We start from the raw sequence: 14,408 nt of genomic DNA, 5'->3' as shown, positions 1-14,408 counted from the left end.
AGCACACATGGAGGGGCAATCATTGTTTTATTTAGCTAAATGACATGAATTTTCGCAACATGCAACTTGAACCTGCAATATGTCTGCAGCATGCATGCTAATCACTGCACACCAATTCTAACATAGGAACTCTTATATTAAAAACTTTGTCTTTTCTTCTTGCTTATTAAAAAAAAAAAAAATTCAGAACTAATTTCATTTTATGGTAGACTGGATTTAGTTCCTCTTGTACCTCAGCTCCTGCTGGGCGGCGGTGGTGTCTAGGGTGTCTTCCAGCTCAGTCTTCAGAGCCTCCAGTTCCTCACTCAGATCTCTCTTGAGTTTCTCAGCTTTGTTTCTGGCTGCTTTCTCAGACTCCAGATCCTCCTGCAGCTCAGATATTTGGGCCTGCAGCTCCCGTACTTGCTTCAGGGCGTTGTTTTTCTGAGCGACCTCCTCATCACCTCTGTGGGATAACAAATATAAGCAGAGATTGTTGGCAAAACGATCCATGCATAATTTAAGGGCTTAAACACTCTTAACAAACTCTTTCCGATCCTTAGAATTAAACAGTTTTTCAGTTTTGTAAACCAATTTTGCAACAGTATATTTAAGACTATTTGTAAATAACCTCTGTTATGACTGGTATATTTCTTGACGTGAAATTTTACTTATTACTGAATGGGTGTTTTGATGCTTAAAGGGATATTTCACAGCTGGAAAGATGAATGTGTATTTAAATTGGGTCATTTATGTAGTAGAAATGTGAAATTATTTCTAGACTGAGAAAAGCCAGAAAATTTATTTTCGGCTCATGTGGACGAAAGACAGCAACTCCCAGAATGCACTTGCTTCACTGCCCTATGAGGCCACTCTCAAGCCATGCCTACCGGTGACAGAGGTCAGTATTGGAAGAAATTATACAACTAGGCTACTAGTTGACTCGAAACTGAAAAGATGCCGTTTTATCGTGAGATACTCGTGAGAATTCAAACTTTTGAACAATAAATGAACAATTAATTCCACTACTCTGCCAACCATAAGTTATTATTTAGACATAGTAATCTAGATGACAGCCAAAGCATTTTGGATCAACCATTATATTATATTTTATTTTAATCATTAAAACAACCTCCTTTTTCCCTTTCTTATTCAGTGCTCCTCACTGATCGTCACCTGGTCAGTACAGCCTGCAGCTCCTCTTCTTTCTTGGCCAGTTGGATCTTGAGTTCCTCAATTTGGGCCTGCAGCTCAGCTATCTGGTCTTGTAGGTCTGTGGTCTCGCCATCCAGCTTTCTTTTGGCTTTTTCAAGCTCTTGCCTTGTCTTCTCTTCTTTCTTCAGACGCTCTGATGGTCAAACGCCCAAACATAACAATGAGACATTTAAGTCTCATTGTTTTACTTGAATAAAATGATCCATATTCAACACTGTCCTCACCTTCCAGGTCCACCATCATCATTTCTTGCTTGTTTTTCACTTTGCCAAGGTTCTTGGCCTTCTCTTCTTCCTCAGCCAGTTGGGAGGTCATCTCACTGACACGGTCCTCCAGGAGTTTTTTCTCCTGAGGGATAGGGAGGGAAGAAAGAGTTATGTTTGCTCAAAGTTCTTCTCTGAGCATCCTTATCGCAAAGGCCCTGGCCTGCATTTTGTTTCAGGGAGTTTGACAACCACACTGACCTTTAGGAATTTGGAGTTCTGGTCCTCCAACAGCAGAATATCTTCCTCCATTTTCTTTATCTTGGCTTCAGCAGTCACCTTCTCCAGCTGAAGCTTCTGTCGGGCAGCCTCTTCTTCATCTAGCTGTTCCTCTAGGTCCTATAAGACACACACACACTTGTGGTTTATGGACAGCAAAAGTGTTCACTATTAGCTAGTACTAACAGCATAACTTTTAGATACAGATTTACTACTATAAGTTTACAGCAGATCCAAGATTATATTTCCCCAAATAAGTTGTCACCGTTATGTGTGACTGCATTTTCTTCTTCTCATTCTGCAACGATTGGTTCCTCTCCTCTTCCTCCTCCACGCGGGACTCCAGGTCATGAAGAATCTCCTCCAGCTCTTGTTTTTTAGCCACCAGGCGAGCCCTCATCTCTTCAGCTTCAGCAAACAATTCCGTCTCGGCCTGTAGTTGCTCTGCCAAGATGTTCTTCTCCTCTAAGAGCTGAAAAACATCACAAGAGATCTTTTCTTGGTTTCAAGATCATGGACATTCCACTACAAGAAATAAAGCCCCAAGAGACTATGGTGTACATATATACCCGCTATGTTATAATGACTTCGAATGTGTGCTAACCTGCTGGTGTTTCCGCTCCATATCCACCAATTCATTTTCCACTTTCACCTGCCTCTCCTTCACTTTAATGAGCTCCTCATCTTTGGCCTGCATTTCTTCCTCCTGACGGGTCACCTGGAGGAGAGGTTTCACCTGCAGACACAGTTGTAATGCATGTCTCGATTGAAAACTATTCACAATCATACTGCAAATCAGTTGTTAAAGAGTGGATTTCTCTTGCAACCACATAGGCAGATTTTACTCAGAAATGTACACAATAGCTAGTAAAATCATTCCAACAGTTATGCAAACAGTCTCTTTTAAAATCCGACACCAACCTTGGTGAAGAGTCTCCACCACTGCCAGTGGCGTAGTTTCAGGTAGGCGGCACAGTTTCTCTGGAGGACTTTCAGAGCGCTTAGCTGCTGCTGTTTTTTAGCAAAGGCTCTGACGAACACAACCACAAAACAGCAGCAATTCACTCACAAGGTCTCATAAGAATACTTTTCATATATTGTGATCTCTACACTATAAACAGTAAGAGCTGCATATTATCGCTGACCCTTTAAGACCAGATTTAAATCAGCCATTTGCATTTGGACCTACTTGCGAGCCAGGTATCCTCGGCAGACTGACTGAAAGTAGATGATGATATCTGTTATTTTCAGGTCTCTCTCTTCCTCCAGGTGTGCCAAAACTCCAGTGCGGAAGAAGATCTTACTCTGACCGATCCGGAAGAGGTTTGGGTCTAATTCCAAGGCTCGGATCTACAGATGACAATGATACTTAGTATTTAGCAGATTATAAATTTCAGATGCTAGTTTTTCAATATTGGACATAAAAAAAAAAAATTATATGACCAAAGTACTCAAAACGAAATAATTAAAAACTTAATATTTGTGGAAACATTTCAGGATACTTTGATGAACAGAAAGTCCAAAAGAATAGCATTTACTTGAAAAACAAATCATTTTACAATAATGTAAAAGTCTTTACTGTAACTTTTGATCAATTTAATGCATCCTTGCTGAATAAAAATATTTATTTTACTTTCTTTGAAAAAAAGAAAAGAAAAAAAAGAAAGAAAGAAATCATCCTGATCCCAAACGTTTAAATGGTAGTGTGAGTTTTCATAGAATATTTCATACAATACTGGTATTTAAAAATATTGTGATTTAATCATTTTATTTTGGGCTTTATACCATAAAAAACTTGATGGTAAAAAGGACTGATCAACCTCATTTGTCTTAGGTTTATGAAACTCACCATTCTCTCACAAGCCTGCTTGCCATCCATAAAACCTTTGGGTATTGCATTAGGGGTGAGGATCTCATATCTGATAGGAAAACAGATTTAACAATTTTATCACTGATAAAACATGATAATATTGGTGCTACAGCATCTGAAGAGGTTCTCAAGTCTTTAATGAGATATCTGAAACGCACCTCTGTCTGAACTCCTGGAAGACGATACGGTTAGGGAACCCCTGCCTGCAGATCCGGATCCCTTCTAGAACTCCATTACACCTCAGCTGGTCTAGAACCAGATGGGGCTCCAGTTTACCAGCCTAACAGAGAACAACAGCAATGACAATGAGGTGCAGACCACATTAAATAAACTCTCTCTCTTTTTTTTTTTTTTTAAGCTAAAAGAACATTTACTTACAACCGAAGGGACAAATGTCACTTACTCTTTTCTCATGATTGGGGATGATACAGCGGACAAAGTTGGGATTGGTGTTCCTGAGTGTGGCCATGAGTTTTGTAAGGGACTCTTTATAAAGCTGACCCACAGTACGGAACATGCCCTTCTTGGTCTTATATGTAGCTCCAAATGCAGTCTCGTTCATCCCTGCCACCTGGTCCAAACCAACAATACGATCCACTACCATGAAGAGTGAGAGAAAAGACAGATACCAAGCGGTTAAGTTGATATTAAGAGTATTTACAGAACATAATTAAAGAAGAGAGACACAGCACAGCCAAATCATGTGAAGATGGAAGAGGTAAATCTACAACTAAAGCTCTAATTCAACAACACCAAGCAGAAGGTCAAAATACACTGTGTATTTTTGCATTTTTACAAAACTGTGCTTTGATATTTTCAGCCCTTTATAATCATCATATCCCAAAAGAAACCAGAAAATAATTTTCTGAAAGTAGTACAGTGTATTTTGACTCAATGCCACAAGTTCAGACAGCCAATTCAAGAGCCAAAGGCCCCTACTATGCCAGCAAGTCCAGTGCTAGGCAAATGGAGATATGAAATAGATGAAGAGTGCCAAGGATAAGACTACATCTATAAACAAGCACAAGCTGCAAAAGAAATAAAATGGAAGGGTGAATCTCAAAACCCAGATCATGTTTAGGACATATTTCACCCCAATACCTCACACTTCAGTGAGACAGATGTTAATTCAGTAACTGCTCTCATGGATTCAGTGAGCTGTGTTAACAAATATACATTAAATATATATGTACAAATCTAGTCAAATCTGATTTCTTGTGGTGCAGAGATGTAATTTTAGCAAAGGTAGAGTAGATTTAGCAGTGCTTTATAATCTATTATTCTTTCTTGATAAAAGGAAGACATTTAGCTTAAAAATGGTCCTTAAAAAGGCTTCATTAAGATGTTTTAAACTAGTGCATTTTCCAATACTGAATGCAGAATAATTTAAATCTCATTACTGTACTTAAAGTGCTTTGTAAAGTAATACATTGTCTGAGTATTTGTTGTATTGCCTAAAATGTATGCTGATTTTAATAAAACAAATCATAGTTTTGCAGTTATATCACAAACATGAGATTCTAATGAGAATCGATGAAAATGACCAAAGTACTGTACATTCAAAAGTGAAACATTTTGATAAAGTCAAGAATTTTGAATTTATTCACTTTTTTTGTGTGAAATATAACAGACTTGTATACCAAGTTCTCTCCCTCTGAGCAATGCTTCTAAAAATGGCTCCTTTGAGCAACTGAATAAATCCATGTGAATAAATATGCTAAGCAATAAATAAGATAGATTTGAGTCTGATAACAGTGCCATAGGACAAAACAAGTCAAACTTCAATAATTTAACATGGAAGTGATCAGAAACGACATTTTCATTTTGATTCAGTGGGGCTTGCCAAGTCCAGCTACTGTTCCTAGAACTACAATTGTAGGTCTTACAGCATTCCTGTAAATGTGATTCTTAAGAACCGCTTCCCAGCAATGTTCTGTTCATAATGGGGCTCCTGACGTGGCTTCCTTTACCTCCATGGAGAATCTACTGAGCTGTCAGCGTTGACTGGCACAGGGGCTGAGCGAGTCATTTGGATTCCATTGAAACAAGACGTGTATTGTTCCACGTTCCCTGTCGGAGACGCTACAGAATTCCTCCACTCCTCACCCAAACTCCATCTCCCTCACACGGCCTATCAAATCGCCGTCTGACACTTAAAACAAACAAGTAGTCTGACCGTGAGGTGTAAGGGCATAACCAACATACCACACACACTGCTCTGTCTGCTGAAAAAAAACAAGCTGTGTTTGGTGGAATCTCATAAAAACCAGGTCCAGGTCATATTTCACTCCAAAATTGAAGGAATAAAAAAAAGGAATAATATCTAACATACAGATTGTGAAGCCCATTTTAGGACCATTAATATTTTTTGCATTGTGGTACTGTTTTCATGACAACATTCATATATGACTGACTGACGCTGTTGAAGGGGAACTGAACTGAGCTGGACAATGACATCATTTTTTGCAGAACTGCTTTATAAATAAAATGAACTAATTTAATAATTGATTATCTTAACATCAGAACTGAATCAACACTGAACTGCCTTCAGCTGAACAACAGCCAAACTGCATCATTTTCCTGTTATCACTGTAAAGCTGCTTTGAAACTAAACTGTATTGTATAAAGTGCTATATTAATAAAGGTGACATGACGATTAAGCATATTTACCCCCAAGCAACGTCATTACTATGCATTCAGGACATAATTATTCTTGATGCTTCTTGTTATTATGATTAAATAATCTTTAAATGTTTTATTTTACAGTTTTTTACAATCGCTATGACAGTTTTTTCAATACATTTAACAAGTTTCCTAAACTCTTAACGCACCAACACACCTAAAACACACAATTGGCAAAACGGTTAATTTCATGCTCAAAATCACACATTGTAAACTAAACTCCAAAACTAATTTTCAAAATACAATAATACACTAACACAATACACTATGTCTAACAAAACACTGCAAACATGTTTCAAAATCAAATAATTATTCAAAACACTAACACATGTTCTCTTCCAACATGAACATTTAGTCAATCATAACACAATGACAAAAAAACACTATCATCAGCTGAAATTACAGAAACTGCATTATTTTATATGTGTCAGGTCTGCCCTTATACAATAGACAGTATACTGTATTGATCATAGATTGTGTTTTGCACTGCAGTTTCTTTTTTTTTTCTTTTTTTTTTGAAGTCTCGTTACATTTTTGTTTTGTTTGTAATGTAAATGCATGCATTTTTTTGTTGTTGTTTTTTTTGCAGCAGAAATTCAATACAACAAAATAAATGACCCTTCCTAGAGTAGCTTTATAGAATGTATGGTTTATGAAAAAAAGAAGACAGAGACAGAATTGCTGCAGTAACGGCTTTATTTGCAACAGGACATTTCTGCAAGATAACAAAAATATGCATATAGCTGCCATTTACAGTATTACTGTATGTGAAAATACAAAATATACAAACAGAAAAGGCCATCTTCTAATCTGCCCGGTCTTCTGCATTTGTCCACGTTCTCATCCACATCACACCTGATATCTTCCCTGGCAAGGCATCTTGGGAAGAATCTTTTGGCTTGCCTTATCCTGGTAGTGTTCAGCTGTGATGTCTTGGTATACAGCATCTTTTGCATCCAGGAGGGACATTTGGTCCTGTGGACTATGGTCAAAAACCTTTCATCTCCAGGCTGAGAAAACTCCTCAATGGGGTTGAGGAAAGGGAAGTAAGGGGCAAGGAAAATGGACATCATCCTCTGATGGGCGTCAAACCAGGCTGTGACTAGACGGGAATGGTGGAATGCCACATTGTCCCATATTTGCATAACTTTATCAGCTGTTTCTCACTAGCAATGGCATAATGTGAAAATACAAAATATACGAACAGAAAAAGCACCAGAAGAATAAAAAAAGAAATAAAAAAATAGTCATCTTCTAATTATTTGCATAATTCAATCAGCTGTTTCTCAGTAAGAATAGAATAAAATACAGGGGATATATTTGTGTTTCAGTTCACAATATAAGCAGCTGTTTACCTTGACTTTAGCCTATAAGGTTAGGGTTAGAACATGGTGTTATCTGTTCTGACATACAGTGTTAAAGCATTGGTAAATTTGGCAGTAAAAATCCATTGTTTTGGTCTTGTTTGAGCTTGTGTGTAAAAGAAGTTCAAGCATTTTAAATTAGTGTTAACTGTATGCATTTTGTGTTAAAGCAACAAGAAATGTGTTAATAGTATAGCTTACACAGATGGATGTAGTGCTAACTGTGTTAAGAGTTTTGGAAAATTGTTAAATGTATTGAAAAATATGTCATAGGAATCGTAAAAAACTGTATTATAAAATTTGTTTGTGATTTTAATTGCAATTGGAGTCCTAGCCTTGTGGGCAAGCGCTCCAACATACAGAACTCGCTTCTGCTGAGTTCTGGCTCGTCGTCCTTTCCTGACCCGGTTCCCTTTCCCTGTTCTTTCCTCAGTGATTCATGTCTATCCTTGCACTGCACTATCAAAATGAAGGCCAAAAATAATATAATTGATTGCTTGCTTGCTTAGAGAATAAAAAAAAAAAAAACTTTATATAATCATAACTTATTTTCTATATTTGATTTTGGGTTGAAATATGACTCACACATACTTAAAAAGTTTTGTGAGATTCACCTATTCTTCTGTCAAAATGGCCTCTTTCAACACAGTTCTGAACTGAAAAAACTACAGGTGCAGATTTAATAATTATTGTACACTTTTTAAACTCTTAAATTGGAGGAAGAATATTTAGGGGGCGTGCGAAGTAAACAAAATTACTGAAAGGCACTCAAGGAACAAGAAGGGCCCTAATCCTTGTAGCCAGCTCACTCAGAGTTACCCAGGTCACTTTCAAATGTTGTGTTGTGTCAGTACTCTGCATTACTCGCTATGCACATGCATTCATTTTTTCATGCAATCTTCATTCATGGTCAGTTTGGGCATCCTAATGAATCAGCCAAGTCAAGCTTCCTTCCAAATGGATCCAGCCAACTCTAAAGTTAGCCAGCTAGAGGGACCAGGGCCCAGGTCTACAAGCCATGGGAGTGTTTTTGAAAGTACACAATGCGCTGGTAAGCAGAGACCTACAGCATCGTATACCTTCACCTGGCGATTCATGGAGACTAGAGACATCATAAAAAGACGCTCTTTGGAAATTCTGAATCTCTATGGTCGAGACAGAAGGGAGCAAAGGGGGGATAAACAAGAAAAAAAAAGCAAAATAAAAAAGTAGTAGAACACAGCTAGCACATAAAGACATAAGTGGTAGTAAACACTGGTTAGTGCTATGAACAAGCAACATTAAGTCATCACTCCATTAACACTGGTTTCAAATGTATTGGGATGTTAATTAATTTTAACATTTTAAGAACATGCTGATCAATCTTGGCACACACACATTTTATTTACCTTTTTAAGCAATTAATTGCCACAGTATGAATCATTTGACATAAACTTATAGAATTAGGTTATTTTAATTTCATATATTGGGAAATGCAGTGAAAAATTATTAGCTTTCAGATTTAAAGATGACAAAATATATGACACATCCCACGCTCTATTTTTGCATTACTCCATATTTCTTCACTGCTCTCTCCTGTGTGTAAAGTAATGTAAAGCAGTCTTGCCTACAAATAGTGTGCAATTAAATCTACTGTGGTATCAACAGTGTTGCAAAATTCTTTGTTCGACACATTCTCACACACTGCCCAGCCCCAATTTTGACCCTTTGTAACTGAATTAAAAGTTCCCTCCGGCTTCGTTTAAATATTTGCATCAAGCCACCGAAATGTATGACCACCTCTTTTTACAAGACATGAAACATGAAGATTGAAAACAACAGTCTCTTTCTTCACAGACTGGGAGGGCAGAGCAATAAAAACGGCTGTTTCATACGTCGGGAGAAAAGCGCTTACCATCCTTCCACAATTCAGCCACAAACTTATCCGTGGACTGGTGCAGGAGCGTGGCAACGTTGTCGTTCAGAGGGTCCATGTTTTTCATTAACCACTCATCTGCCTTATAGTCAACCTGCAGGATGAGGGAAATAAACAACTACGTTAGCTCAATAAAACACTCAAGATGGGAATAATGGAATTAAGCCAGGACTGGTTCAATCTAGATCGTTTCATTTAAGGGTGTTCTGCAGTTGTTGGCTGTTTGCGTAGCGTTATGTAACTACTGAAAGTGATAAAGTATAAATCAATGCACTATATTACTTTTCTTAAACAACAGGAAACAAAGCAAGCTCTAATTTTCTGGCTTTTAACCTAAACGTGGCTCAAAGGGAGAAAAATATCAAAAGTTCCTCATTTCATGCAGTGTCAAGTTTCTTTTGCAAACAGCTCACTGATCTGAAACAGATGTGGCCTATGGTTAGCACATACCACAGCTGGATGCTGCTACCCTTGAAAGACAGAATGCAACACTTCATTGCAAGCCAGTATGACCTGACTAAATCCAATTACATAAGGTCATGATGCAGTCCGTGTTGCATTTAAACACCAAAAACAAGCCTAAATTATAAGAAATATCACAGAACTGAAGTACAAGTGGTGAATCCAACAGCTTAGTGTGGTGTCATAAATATGACGTACTTTGCCAGCATAGTGAATGATGCAGAAATCGGCTTTGTCCTTGAGCTGCCGTGGTTTCTGGAACTTGGCATGAGTGCCTTGCTCTTGCACCAGTTTGTCCACGAAGGTTTTATCAGTGGCTTTTGGGAACCAGCACTCCTCATCCAACAGAGCCAACACACCGGGAGGATTTGCCTGGGAATGGCACCATATGACCGATCAAAACAATTATAGAAAAGCTGAAAGAAAACACTAAAAGCATTCATTACTTTCACATTAACTTCAAATCACATTATTAAATTCTGCAAATGCTCGGGGTAGAAAATATTTATAGCAAACCAGAACAAAGAATTCAAGGACTAACACAATTATAGTAAAAAAAATCTAATCTGTATGAAAGAGTTGATGCAGGACTCAGGAGCTCACCGGTCTCTCAATGAGGTCAATGCATGGCTGCAGGTCAAGGCCGAAGTCGATAAAGCTCCATTCAATGCCTTCACGCTGGTACTCCTCCTGCTCCAGGATGAACATGGTGTGGTTGAACAGCTGCTGAAGCTTCTCGTTGGTGTAGTTGATGCAGAGCTGCTCAAATGAGTTCAGCTGCCAGAAGATGGAGAGAACAATAAAATATGATCAAATTATTTTTGTCCATAGTATTTTAGCCCCAGGGCATGCATAATTGATTCTTTAACCAATATCAGTATCAATATCACTCAACGTAATACTGCAGCTATGAGTGGGTATCCAATTACACTGTTTACTGTAAACCTTGTTATTTCTTCCTAACCATGTTATAATTATATTACTGTCAGGTCCATTAAGTCAAGAACACACATGACAATAAAAGATTTAGGAAAATTTATACTTAATAAATTGCATTTCAAGTGATAAATTCTGAATAAAATTTTTGGTGGTATGCCTCTGTTCAGGGAGTCCTCTGACCTTTGAGCACCATGAAATAGCAGAGAGTCAGCAGCAGCATTAGGGAACGCTCACACAGTTTAGGACTGGGAGAGCTGAACTATTCCCCCAATGAACAGAACAGCAACGATGACAGAAAAGCAAATGCCACGTTATACACGACAAGGAGGAGCTGGGGAGGTGGCGGGCTGCAAAGAAGCTAGCATCAGCAGTTAGGAGCGAACTGAATCTGTTTAAAGAGGGCACCTTGTTTTTAAATCGCAGCCATTAGCAGTGAGGGGAGTTGAACAGCTGATGCATCTCAGCTGATGAGACCGTGTTGTTGGCCAATAGCGTTAGCAGCGTCTTGACTACCTGGCCTGCCAGAACTGACGCTTACGCTTAATTACTCAATTTAGCAGATGCATCTTATCCGAAGCAATGTCCAACACCAAGATAGCAAAGACATCCTCCAGCACAACTTGAAGGAATCTTCTTAATGGCAAAAAAAAAAAAATGGGCCATATGAAATCTGTTTAATTTATTTCCCAAACCCCTCCTTTTTTATTTATTTATTAGAACAGTGCCTATGAAATGTTTTTCCCACCTGAAATTCTGTGTTGTCCATTTAAATTTTTCTGGATATATGATTTAATACACATTTTTTTAATTCAAATCTATCATCAGAAACAGTGGTTATCATTCAAACTATTCAATTAACATTTTAAAATGTAAAATCAAATGAAAAATGTACCGTTCTTTTTTATTTTTAGATGTTTACTATTAAAAATTAAAACATGGAACAATTTTGATATTCCTTAATAATAATAAAATTGTTTAAAACATTTATTATTACTTTGAGAATTACATTCTATTGCACTATAGTAATTTAAGTTAAACCAAACGTGCATTTAGATGAATCAGTGGTATAAAACCTGCTAAATCTGTGGTAAACCATATGCAAATAAAAGTTGGTCCCAAAATAACATCCTATTTTAACTAAAACTGTCATTTTCAGGACCTTGCACTGCCTGCATTTTTATTATATGACCTCTGATTTGGTGAAGTACAGAGATAAATATCTATGATTTAGCATAAGAGACAGCTGAGCACTAATTCAGAGGAAGCCACACCTGGAATATCTCAAAGCCAGCGATGTCTAGGATGCCAATAAAGGAAGCCCCTTGGCGCTTGGTTCTGTCCAGAGCTTTATTAATGCGGTGAACAAGCCAACGGAACAACCTTTCGTATGTGGCCTTGGCCAGGGCTTCCACTGCAAAGTCAGCCTGGTCAGAGGAACAAAGAGACAGGATAAGGCAAGGTAAAAAAAAAAAGGTGACATCACATTTACAAAAATATTCATTATGATCACACAAAGTGTACAACTTTTTTCTTTTCTTTTTTTAAATGGTATGTAAAACCTGAATATAGTGGAAGTTTGTGAGAATTCACACATTCCCCAATCTGCAGAATTTGAACAGTTATGATGATATTTTAACAACAGGAGACTATCAGCCTATTGTTGTAAATGGACACAGAGGTGAAAAGAAAAATGTGACGTACAAAAGTATAGTACTGGTCTACGATCAGGCCTGAGAGGTAAAACAAGATTGTTTCATAGATGGGAGGAAGGGTGCTCTGACAGATATACAGTGGAGAACTGAATAGTTCACTACCTGTTCTTTAGTTTGGGCTTTTTGCACATAGTCTCTGCCCACTTTGATTCTTGGAGACAGGATGGCACGGGTGAACTCCATGACATTCATGCCGAGCAGGTGGCAAAGTTTTTGAGCAGCTGAGAAACGGGAAAAAAAAGCACTTGTTCACAAAATGGTCATCTGTAATACAAACTGACCAAAAATGGTGAAATTCTATTTACATTTTTGGGGTTTTAGGAGCTTCCCTTATGCACTTAAATGGCAGTGCGAGAAGTTATTATGGGACATATTTGCTCATGAGTATAAGAGGTATTTGAAATAAGTTATGGTCGTTATTGAAATTTACTGACTTCTAAACCCTTACAGCCCGTTTAGCAGCCAAACAAACCCCAAGAGATCCCCCTTTGGACCACCAGCACGACTATAACTTTCCAGCTTCATGTCGTGAATGAAACAACTTGGTGGCTTAAACAGATGAAAGCATCAATATCTTACCATTAACGGTGATGATAAAAACGAATTAAACAAAATGCCAGTTGAGTAAAGCTCGCTGGAATGCGTCGTGGCAGTAAAACGGTCATTTTTGGGGCTCTTACGTAAACAGGATTGATTTAACGCAACTTAGCACAACTATTCTGGTATTTTCTTTTAATATGAAATGTATCCAAAAACTATTCAAGCCGTCATCATGGGAGCCCAAAAGAAGTCCAACGGGTAATTTGTCAAAACAGTGCAGTGGAGAACTGCACAAAACCATCTGGTGCAAGGGTTTAGACCAAAGGGTAGTCTGGATACCGAAAACACTTTAATGCTAACACACTGCCAAAAGATTTTCAGAGTTATTGGGGCACATAAAATGCACATATAGACTTTCCATTACTGAAAAAAGAAACATTATCTCTATGCTAAAATAAGGCATTATGCATTTTTGAAACCTGTAAAAAACCCAGCTGAGCAAGTATAAGGTACCTGTGTTTTCTGGCATGGAAGCCTGATCGGTGTTTCTCTCCTTCTTGAACACAATGTTACCAAACTGCATGACAGCTGATACCACTTTGAACATTGCTGCAGTGACAGAAAAACAAGGACAAGACAGTCAACAGTCTGTGGATATGAAATATTTTTGGAAAGTTGATGTCCTGCAAGATTTTATGCCATCCAAAAATTGATTACAACATTTAAACTGGAAACAGGTGGATTTATTCAGCTATTTTATTTTATTTTATACAAACATACACTATTAAATTCAATATAAATATTTATTCAATTCAATTAATTATTATTTCAATGCATTCCGTTATGAACATGGGACACTTGTACTGTAAACTAATTTGTCATACTGCAGGTCCATTTCAAATGCAATAGTGAAGGCAAAAAGTTTAACAAAGTGAAGAAATATAAGACACTTTTTTCCTAAAGCTCCTTACAAGGAAATGGCAACATGATGATTATGATTTACTAGTAAACCAGCAGTAAATAGACAATGTAGTAGAGGTGTGTTTGTTCCATGTATGCTTACACAAGATTTCCTCATGAGAGAAGCTCATAATATACATGGCTTCCATGGTCTCTTGGAAATTGTCCTTGTCCTGTTGGCCAGGAATGGGAATGTTACCGTTGGAGAGGAAGCGGTAGTTATTGAAGCCTTCCAGGAGTAGATCAGCTGCCAGAAGAAACAGAGCATTAATAAGACAGCTGCAGTCT

General features: G+C 37.7%; 1 protein-coding gene across 4 annotated transcripts in view; it reads right to left on the bottom strand.

The window, feature by feature from the left end:
• The window catches only part of myh10 (myosin, heavy chain 10, non-muscle), a 63,389-nt gene that overhangs the window by 16,192 nt on the left and 32,789 nt on the right, over positions 1-14,408 (bottom strand). For all 4 annotated transcript variants that reach the window (XM_084425458.1, XM_084425456.1, XM_084425455.1 and 1 more), the window contains 18 exons: positions 14,224-14,367; positions 13,674-13,769; positions 12,723-12,841; positions 12,180-12,332; positions 10,573-10,746; positions 10,168-10,341; positions 9,487-9,601; positions 3,950-4,143; positions 3,705-3,826; positions 3,526-3,595; positions 2,866-3,026; positions 2,598-2,706; positions 2,281-2,412; positions 1,942-2,148; positions 1,659-1,796; positions 1,419-1,542; positions 1,156-1,327; positions 233-445 (listed from right to left, as the gene is read on the bottom strand). In XM_084425458.1, the coding sequence (XP_084281584.1) occupies positions 233-445; positions 1,156-1,327; positions 1,419-1,542; positions 1,659-1,796; positions 1,942-2,148; positions 2,281-2,412; positions 2,598-2,706; positions 2,866-3,026; positions 3,526-3,595; positions 3,705-3,826; positions 3,950-4,143; positions 9,487-9,601; positions 10,168-10,341; positions 10,573-10,746; positions 12,180-12,332; positions 12,723-12,841; positions 13,674-13,769; positions 14,224-14,269 (2,519 nt within the window). In that variant the 5' untranslated portion in view covers positions 14,270-14,367. The remainder of the gene's footprint in view (positions 1-232; positions 446-1,155; positions 1,328-1,418; positions 1,543-1,658; positions 1,797-1,941; positions 2,149-2,280; positions 2,413-2,597; positions 2,707-2,865; positions 3,027-3,525; positions 3,596-3,704; positions 3,827-3,949; positions 4,144-9,486; positions 9,602-10,167; positions 10,342-10,572; positions 10,747-12,179; positions 12,333-12,722; positions 12,842-13,673; positions 13,770-14,223; positions 14,368-14,408) is intronic.

This window comes from Rutilus rutilus, assembly GCF_951802725.1.
Source record: "Rutilus rutilus genome assembly, chromosome: 12".
Classification (NCBI taxonomy): domain Eukaryota; kingdom Metazoa; phylum Chordata; class Actinopteri; order Cypriniformes; family Leuciscidae; genus Rutilus; species Rutilus rutilus.
Note: the sequence above shows the minus strand (reverse complement) of the source record. Positions and strands in the feature narration are given on the sequence as shown.